A 9,812-nucleotide genomic window follows, 5' to 3' on the forward strand; every position below is an offset into this window, starting at 1 on the left:
GAGACGTCGGAACAGACAGGATCCAGTACGTGAAATAATTTATATAATTAAAACATTTCATAGAAAACCCTGGGATTAGCCCTAAAACTAAACAAGGGGGGAGATGGCCAAGCGATAGCTATGAATCACTTTATGCGAAAAGGATCAGGGGTCCCCTGTGCAGTACAAGCCAACCTCCCACCCCCCTCGAGTTCCAGCCGTGGATTGCTCTGCCTCACTTTGCTGGTGGGTTTAGTCCCCCCCCATCCCACAATGCACTGCTCTCGGCTCCCACAGTGCTCCGCTCCCTTCCAGGCGCCGACGCTAACGATCCGGGCGCTGCACGCAGAACACTTTGGCTTGGTGATCCCCGGACGTTGTCACCACTATGGACGCGTCCCTGGGAAAGAGACGGGAGATCGGATTAGAGAGGCTCGGGGGACAAAGGGCAGAGCCCCCCAGCCGCCGCCCACACTCCTTGGGTCTGGAAAGAGAAGGGGACAGAGAGACAGGCTAGTCCAGTCTAGCCTTTGCTTCCCTCGGCTCCGCCAGTGCCCCTCAAGAGGCAGAGACCTGCTCTCAGCCCGGCCTAACAAAGCACCCTTCTTAATGCAACACAGACCCCGAGTCTGATCACATCCGGCGCCACCATTCTCGAGCCGGCTGGGGCAGGACAGCTCACGATTTCTGAGCGCAAAGCTCGCAGGCTTTAACGTATGTAGGAGCCAATCCCCGCCCTCCCCCAGCACACGCCAGCCCCGTGTCCACAGCCAGCCTAACGGGCAGACTGAGTGGGGGCCGTGCCCGCTGCAGCACGAAGGCAGACATACCACAGGCAGAGCCCGCCACAGCCACTCACTTGTTGACGGCGAAGTCCAGGATTTCAGCCGAATGGCCCCGATACTCGCTGATCAACTTCCCGGAGCGAGCATCCCACAAGCGCACGGCACCATCCAGGCTGCAGGTGTAGACCACAGCCGCGCCGTCCTCCCACAGCAGCTGCACGATCCCCGACTGCGGGCACGGAAGTCAGCGAGGGCACCGGCAGGCCGCACTCCAACCCCACCGGACAAGGGCACAGGGGCTGGCTCGCCCAGTCTGGCGGCAGACGTGGGAGCTCCACCCCACAAGGGATGTGGTGCCTGGCACTGCCTTAGGGGCGGGCAAGGGCTGCTGTCTTGACACGCTACAGGGACGTTAGGATCACTGGTCAGAGCCCACAAACCCTGCTTTTCTGGCTGGGGGCTGGGACCCAACCCAAGGCTAGGCCCAAGCCAAGGGGGCTCAGTGATGGTCCCTGGACAGAGATGGCAGCAGTGTCTAGAGGTTAGTGACAGCCGTGAGAGAATGAAGATTTATAGGGGATCAGCCAGGAGCCATGCTAGGAGCTGCCAGCCCCTGCCCTGGGCCACGGGGCAGCCCCAGGCCTGCTAACTGGGAGGAGAGCATGCCCCCCCAGCAGTTCTGAGTGATCCCAGAGCCCTCTGGGGCAGCCCGAGGTCTCCAGGGGCCACAGCTCAGGGCATCACCCCCAGAGCGCCAACTAGTGCCCGGTCCCTTACCTCGTGCTGACACCTCTGCCTCAGGCTTTGCGTGGAGATGTCGTAAATGGCCAAGGTCCCGTCCAGGTAGCCCACGGCTGCCAGCGGCATCCTGCCCCGGGGAAAGAGGGAGAGCGTGAGAGGCGGGGCATGGTGGCCTGCCGACCTCCCAAGCAGCACCTCTTCGCCAGCGGGAGACAGAAGGAAGTGAAAGGAGGGAGGGAGGGACGGACTGGTTTACCTGCCAGACCCCCTCTTAGGAGCAAAGGGGGGGTGGATTTCGAAGGAAACGCCCCCCATGCCTTGCTGGCCGAGCAGCCTGGGTGGAGGAACGAGGCTTGTTCAGTCAGTCCCCGGCAAAACAGATAAATGGGACTCCTTGGATTTGTTACCAATAGGGATGATGGGGTGGGGGAGGGGGAACCCAGGTTAGGGTCCTCTAAAGAGAGGGGAGGAGAACGGCATCCTGGCCTCCCCAGGACGTGAATGCCAAGCAACATGGCAGCACCGGGACCACCCCCATGCCAAATCAGCACCCCCCAGACACACCCACCCTCCCTCCCTCTCTTGATGCAGCTTCTGGGGTCGCCTCTGCCCATGGCCCTTCCCCAGCGTCCAGGCCCAGCCCCGGAAGGATGAGCCGGGAGGGTCAGCCTTTCGCCCACCCAGCCCGTACTCACACATTGCAGAAGCCCAGGGACTCGACCGAGTTGGATTCGGCCTCCCCCGCCGGGGACTTTGAGGCTGCACTTTCCATCTTAAACACACAGACCACCTGGGCAGAGAGGAGACACTCCCCCATCAGAGCCAGTGGGGAGGGGGGCCTGGGAGCCAATCCAGCGTCCCGTCTCTCCCCCCACCTGGAGATTGCTGAGCCTGCTACAGCCTCAGCCAAGCCCATTACTCTGCAGACACCACCCCTGCCCCAGAGTGGGGGCCCTGCAAATACAGACCAGGCCACTCCCCTTCCCCAATAAGCAAGGGGGGTACCCATCGGCACCCAGAGACAAGAACCCAACTGGGCCAGGAGGGCAAGTGATCCCACCCTGCCACCTCCAGCCACCGGCATCCCTGAACTCCAGTAACCCAACTCTGGACAGCGAGGGCAGTGCGGTGCCTTGGCCTAGAGCCCTCTCTGCTGGCAGATCAACACCACTGCAGGTCCTCCCCGGAGCAGGCGGCCGCAGAGATCAATGAGCGACAAGCCTGAGCGAGGCCAGGCTGGGCCAGAGCAGCTCACTCTCCCAGAGCTGCAGGGCCGCCAGGAGAGGAGACTCGATTGGGGCAGGGAAGTCAAAGGAGGTTGTTAACCCAGCCCCTTCCCTAGCTTCGGCCTTCGAGCAGCAAACCTCCCAGGCTTGCCCGCTCAGGGCCCCGGGTGCCGCCACCCAGCCCCAGGGCAGTGCGAGGGCCTCACCTTGCCGGTGGCTGAGTTCACCAGCTTGGCGTGACAATCCACGGACCCAGTCATGACCAGGCTGCCATCTTTATTGCTGGTCACGCACGTCAAGGGGCCCTGATGCCCGTCCTGACCTGAGGAAAGTTCACAGCCAACGGGAGGTCAGACGCTTTGACCGTGTTCCAGTCCTGCCTGGGAGACCTCAGAGCCCAACCCAGAGCAGCTGCCCCACCAGTTCATGCCAGTTCTGCTGATGCCCCTCAATCCTGACCAACGGCCTCCCCGCGCCCTGCTGCAAGGAGCCGTGCCCCCTCCTGCCAGCATGCAGGTCTGCCAATGCCCCTCAGCTGAGGTAGCCAACGCGCCAGGTTCTGCAGAGACCAGCCACAGACTAGACTCTGGTGCATCGGAACCGCTCTCCCTGTATGGACGGACTCCCCCAGTCTCTGAGGAGAGAGCTCCACGCCCCTCTGACGGGCATAACGAGAGTCCACGGAAAGGGGCTGGTGGACCCGGCCACCCCCCTACCCCGCCCCGTGTTCCTTTGGTGCAGACCCTTGTAAAACAGAGGAAATCCAGTGCAACGCCAGCACCCTGCCCTTCCTAGCTACCAACGGACACGGGGAATGAACCCTTCCATACCTTTAAGAACGTGGAGGGAACTTCCCTGCTTCAGGTCCCAGATCCGCACAGTCCCATCCTCATAGCCAACCACCGCTCTCTTCCCTGGACGGAGAGATGGATAACAGCCGCTTGTTAGACCCTCTCCCCCGACCCTGTCCCCACCCTATCCTTCCCCCTCCCAGGCTGCCCCCTGCATGCCAAGGGACAGAGGCCTGGGGGAAAAATCCTTGCAGGGCTCGGTGACTCCTGCCCTGACAGGGCGCCTCCTGCCTGCTGGCTGAGGGACCGACGGAGAAGACACATGGCTCCCAATCGGATTAGTTGGGGGAGTGCCCACAGAGAGTCAGTGGCTATGCCGTAACGACTGGCAGGGCTGCACCACGGCCTAGTTTCCATGCCCAGCTTCCCCAAATCCCTTCCCCGCCCTCTCCTCTCACCGTCAGGAAGGACCCTGCCGCAAGTGGCCGGGCAGCTCGGCCCCTGGAAGGTCTTGCACTCGCCGCTGGGGATCTTCCACATCCAGGAGTTCCCATCAGCTGTGCCCGCCAGCAGGACGTGGGCCTGAGGGTGCCACTCCATCCACTGGGGAAAGAGGGAGACAGAGGGGGGAGGATGCTGAAGAGCAGAGAACAGTCGGGCCTGGGGGGAGCCAGACGTTACAGGCCTGGCTCAGCCCAAGAGGATCCACAAGCGGGGCCCACAGAAGGGAATCCAGGCTGGGCACTTGGCTCCCTCTAGAGCTGGCTCCATACCACCTCCCCTGCTGGCGGGCACACGATCAGGGAGATGTGTGCAGTCACCCCCAGGTACGCTGCCCCAGCATCCATAGACGCAAGCGGTTCAAAGCCAAACTTTGAAAAGCACAGGACTTCTCTCCAGGCTCTCTCTGACTGGGTGACCTTACACAAGTCACTGCCCCTCCGTGACTCAGTTTCCCCTGTTGTACACGCACTTTCAGCTTTTTGGAGGAACTACACAATACACAGCGAGTTGAAAGCGTCCAGCTCCCTACCTAAAGGGACATGATCAAATCAGAAGCGGCATTCAGGATACAACCGTCCTCACCAGCATCAGTTATGCCAGGTAACTAGAAATGGTTTCAAAATCCAGTTCGCTTCTCCCCACTGAACTGGGCCTGGTCTATGCTACAGAATTTTCCTGGTAAAATCTGCCTAATTTCAGCACATCTTCACAAGTCCACACAATGCTTTGATTCCTGTTGGTAACACCCAGACTTCCCCTTGGTGCAATGAAGAAGAGGGAGAAGAAACAAACAAGGGAGGACGTGTTCTCTGATCTTTTCATCGAAGGTTCACATACGGGAGGAAAGGCAGAGGGACCAGGAGCTACACAGAGAAATCCCCCATCATGCAGCTCCTGAGACAGCCAACAGATGCTACAAAACTTTCTGAAGCAAAACTCCCTGAAGCTTCCAACCCGTCAGCCACTGCACCACCCGGACCATTCTACGCTCCCAGGATCTGCCCCATACACCCCACTCCCCCGCCCCGGCCAAGAAGCCACCATCACATGCTGCATCATCCTTTCCAGTGGAAATCAGGAGATCTCTTCAGCCTAGGAGATAGGAACTAGACCTGTCAGCTTCACTTCCTGGAGAAAGTTCCCAGGCACCAGCCCGTGGCTCCTGACAATCCAGGCTGAGGTTCTAGGTGGTCTCTTAAAAAAAGAAACCTCGCCCCCTCGAGTGGGGTCTGGGCTCCAGATTCCATGAGTGACACCCCTTTCATTCCCTCTCACCTCCAAGTCGCCCACGTCGAACGACCAGATCTCTTTCTTCATGTCCACCTGCCACACTTTGATCAGTCCACTCATGTCCCCTGTGGCCACAAACATGGAGTCGTGGCTGAAACCTGCGCAGGTGACGGAGTCCTTGTGACCTGAAGAGACGGCAATGGGGAAGCAGGGGATAGTGATTTAGCCAGCCTTGGTTAGCTGCGGTGATTAAGGCAGATAACATCAAGCCAAGCACTGAAGATTATCCACAACAGAAGGTTGGCTCCAGGCTCCAGCAGTTGCAGGCCATTAGATTTACCTGTATGGCTCATCATCCCTAAAGATCCCAGCTTTCTGTCTTTTCCATCCACCATGACAATGCAGCTCTCTCTGGGGTGAAACACGGCAGCTGTTTAACACCGCACAGTAACACCCCAAAAGGGAGCACACCACAACCACCAGGAATTGAAGCAGAACCTGCCATAGGCCAGAGAATGGTCCAACTCAGTGCACCTCACCTGAGCATTCAAACAGGCGTTCACCATCACTCAGCCGCCACACGAATGCCTTGTCGTCCTCCCCGCCTGTCACCGCCAGGGTGTTGGTCGTGGGATCGAGGCTCACGCAGAAAACGGAGGCTTCACGGGACAGAACAGTGTCAATAAATATCACCTACCGAATGAACACGGAATGCCAGCCAACTTCCCAACTCCCGCTTCGTTAGGGCTCAACCCCAGACAGGCTCGGTTGCAGATCGGGATCATTTTAAGCCCATTAACCCCCAAGACCCAGGATAGGAGCTGGTCGCTTGGGGCGTAGACAATGTTAGACAAACGTGCCATGGCTACACCAGCATCGGCCATGGCGCAAGGCAAGGGAGGGGCTGATCTAGCAGGCCAGGAAGAAGGGATACCAGGCTAGATGGTGGCTGTCTCAGGTGCTGACTGGTCGGTTTGGCTTTTGGCGAGCAGAGTGGCAGCAACTTGGTCCAGGATTGCCCCGCCCTTCTTCAAGCTCCCACTTATAAGTCAGCCGGTCCCCAGCCTTGATGGAGAAGCTCCTGCTACTATGATCGGCCAGCAGCTAGTCACTAGGGAGCAATTGAAGGCTCGGACCCTCCAGGGGGAAAGTCCCAGGAACATCTTGTCTGAACACACGGGCCGGCACAACCCCACTAAGGAAAGCCAGGGGCAAAGCCAGCTCTTGGAGGGAACTCAACTGACCAAGTCCTATCCCATTTTCAGCGAGGGGGTGCAGAGATCACCCCTCACCCTGGCAGGGCCAACCCACCTGGCAAGATCCCCCTGAGCCCTCGTGTAGCTGGAGCAGCTGAGTTTGGAGAAAGCTACAGTGAACATCAGGACAGGAGACAACACACGAGGTGTCAATACAGCAGTGCCCGCCCCTACCCCCAGCTTACCCGAGTGCTCAGAGAAAGTGACCTCACTGTCATCCTGGGCCTCCATGCCATCCTCCACCCCCTCGTCTTCCTCCTCCGTCTCCCAGGCCTGCTCCTCAGCCCCTTGGATGGCCTCCTCGTCAAAATCCACATCTTCCATCTCATTGGCCAGGTCGTCTGCAGGGGAAAAGCCGGGGAATGTAAGCACCGGAGGTGGGGGGGGGTATTCTGCCCCCCTCAGCTCACGCACATTGCTTGCAGAAAGGGCCAGATGAGACATTTCCCTGGGAGGCGGGGGGTGATGTAGGCAGAGTCCGGCTCCACCGGGCAGAGGCCTCCCTCAGTGCGCTTGCAAGCCAGTTCCACTGCCTCCCTGTTGGACAGCAGGGTTTTCAGTACCAGGCCGCACTCATTCACTGAGGTCCTCTGAACAGATCGGACGCCCAGGAGGAGTCAGGGGACCGGGCCTCGTTAATGCAACTACCGGGGCTCTCTAGGCCCTAGTCCCCCCGCTCCCCACAGCAAGCCAGTGGCCTGCATGTCATGTGCTGGTTTCAGTCCACTCGATGCAGGACAAACATCCATGCCACAAAACCCAGCATCGTCGCGGCTGGCCCCGGTTTGGCAGCTTCAGCAAAGAGACCCAGGACAGAACAGGCCCCTGGAGCCGATCTCCCCTCTGGACCCTAGGGAGAGGGCTCTCCACAGGCCATTGTGCAGGGTGTCCTGCTGCAGCGCAGGCGAGGGACAGAGGCTTCAAGCTGCTCCCGTGGGACCCTCCAGCGGCAGGAGAAAGAGCCGCTCCAGGGACGGACAGGCAGGATCCACATGGGTGGCAGAGCTAGGGGAAGGGGCCGCAATGCAGACGGGCCAGAAGCGGGTCCAAACACACACCCCCCCAAGATCCTACAGCAAGACTCCCCCCCCAGCTTCCAACTCCCCTGGGGCAGGGACCCACCTGCCGAGCCGCCGCCACCCCCCGGCTCCCGACTCCCCTGGGGCAGGGACCCACCTGCCGAGCCGCCCCCCCCCCCCGGCTCCCGACTCCCCTGGGGCAGGGACCCACCTGCCGAGCCGCCCCCCCCCCCGGCTCCCGACTCCCCTCGGGCAGGGACCCACCTGCCGAGCCGCCCCCCGGCTCCCGACTCCCCTGGGGCAGGGACCCACCTGCCGAGCCGCCCCCCCCCGGCTCCCGACTCCCCTGGGGCAGGGACCCACCTGCCGAGCCGCCGCCGCCGCCCCCCGGCTCCCGGCTCCCCCGGGGCAGGGACCCACCTGCCGAGCCGCCCCCCGGCTCCCGACTGCCCTGGGGCAGGGACCCACCTGCCGAGCCGCCCCCCCCGGCTCCCGACCCCCTGGGGCAGGGACCCACCTGCCGAGCCGCCCCCCCCCCGGCTCCCGACCCCCTGGGGCAGGGACCCACCTGCCGAGCCGCCCCCCCCCCCCGGCTCCCGGCTCCCCTGGGGCAGGGACCCACCTGCCGAGCCGCCGCCGCCCCCCGGCTCCCGACTCCCCTGGGGCAGGGACCCACCTGCCGAGCCGCCCCCCCCGGCTCCCGGCTCCCCCGGGGCAGGGACCCACCTGCCGAGCCGCCCCACCCCGGCTCCCGGCTCCCCTGGGGCAGGGACCCACCTGCCGAGCCACCGCCGCCCCCGGCTCCCCTGGGGCAGGGACCCACCTGCCGAGCCACCGCCCCCCCCCGGCTCCCCTGGGGCAGGGACCCACCTGCCGAGCCGCCGCCGCCCCCCGGCTCCCCTGGGGCAGGGACCCACCTGCCGAGCCGCCCCCCCCCCGGCTCCCGGCTCCCCCGGGGCAGGGACCCACCTGCCGAGCCGCCGCCACCCCCCCCCCCGGCTCCCGGCTCCCCTGGGGCAGGGACCCACCTGCCGAGCCGCCCCCCCCCCGGCTCCCGGCTCCCCCGGGGCAGGGACCCACCTGCCGAGCCACCGCCGCCCCCCCCCGGCTCCCGACTCCCCCGGGGCAGGGACCCACCTGCCGAGCCGCCCCCCCCCGGCTCCCGGCTCCCCCGGGGCAGGGACCCACCTGCCGAGCCGCCCCCCCCCGGCTCCCGACTCCCCCGGGGCAGGGACCCACCTGCCGAGCCGCCGCCCCCCGGCTCCCGGCTCCCCCGGGGCAGGGACCCACCTGCCGAGCCGCCCCCCCCCCGGCTCCCGGCTCCCCCGGGGCAGGGACCCACCTGCCGAGCCGCCCCCCCCCCCGGCTCCCGGCTCCCCCGGGGCAGGGACCCACCTGCCGAGCCGCCGCCGCCCCCCGGCTCCCGACTGCCCTGGGGCAGGGACCCACCTGCCGAGCCGCCCCCCGGCTCCCGACTCCCCTCGGGCGGCGCCGCCCCCCCCCGGCTCCCGGCTCCCCCGGGGCAGGGACCCACCTGCCGAGCCACCGCCGCCCCCCCCCGGCTCCCGGCTCCCCTCGGGCAGGGACCCACCTGCCGAGCCACCGCCGCCCCCCCCCGGCTCCCGGCTCCCCCGGGGCAGGGACCCACCTGCCGAGCCACCGCCCCCCCCCGCCCCCCCGGCTCCCGACTCCCCTGGGGCAGGGACCCACCTGCCGAGCCCCCCCCCCCCCGGCTCCCGGCTCCCCCGGGGCAGGGACCCACCTGCCGAGCCGCCCCCCCCCGGCTCCCGGCTCCCCTCGGGCGGCGCCGCCCCCCAGGCCCGGCCCATCCCCCGCTCACCGGGGCCGGGCGGGCCCAGCTCCACCACCTCGATGATCTCCTCGTCCCCGTGGAAGTGCACCGCGCCCGCGGCGCCGCCCTCCCCGGGGCCGGGCTCCATGCCGGGCTGGCTGCGGGCTGCGCTCGGCCTCGGGGCGCCCCGTCCGCCCGCGCGCCGCCAGGCCTGGCCCAGGGAGAGGGGCGGTGCCCGGCTCCGCCAATCGCCGAGCGGGGCTGGGGCGCCCGAGCCAATCGCCGCTCCCGGCGCGGTAAGCCCCGCCCGTCGGCGGGCCCCCGCCGGGCATTCTGGGAGTGGTAGTCGGCCCGGGCCGCGGCTGGGGGCCGCTGGGAGTCCCGGCTCCGCCTCGCCCTGAGCATTCTGGGAGTGGTCGTCGTCGCGCCCCAGGGCATTCTGGGGGCTGTAGTTCCTGTCCCCCCTTTCCCTCCCGCCCACGCACCGCC

The 9,812-nt window shown here is 65.1% G+C and overlaps 1 protein-coding gene across 1 annotated transcript; it reads right to left on the bottom strand.

The window, feature by feature from the left end:
* Positions 1 to 21: 21 nt before the first annotated feature.
* Positions 22 to 9,554, bottom strand: AAMP (angio associated migratory cell protein). The gene is made up of 11 exons (XM_073304940.1): positions 9,372 to 9,554; positions 6,698 to 6,853; positions 5,796 to 5,915; positions 5,302 to 5,441; positions 3,981 to 4,125; positions 3,562 to 3,645; positions 2,938 to 3,053; positions 2,201 to 2,295; positions 1,542 to 1,632; positions 839 to 993; positions 22 to 379 (listed from the first exon to the last, which is right to left on the bottom strand). The coding sequence occupies exons 1-11, from the start codon at positions 9,469 to 9,471 to the stop codon at positions 304 to 306; spliced, it is 1,278 nt and encodes a 425-aa protein (XP_073161041.1). The 5' UTR covers positions 9,472 to 9,554; the 3' UTR covers positions 22 to 303.
* Between the last annotated feature and the right edge of the window lie 258 nt (positions 9,555 to 9,812).

The sequence above is a fragment of the Lepidochelys kempii genome, chromosome 11 (assembly GCF_965140265.1).
Source record: "Lepidochelys kempii isolate rLepKem1 chromosome 11, rLepKem1.hap2, whole genome shotgun sequence".
Lineage (NCBI taxonomy): Eukaryota > Metazoa > Chordata > Testudines > Cheloniidae > Lepidochelys > Lepidochelys kempii.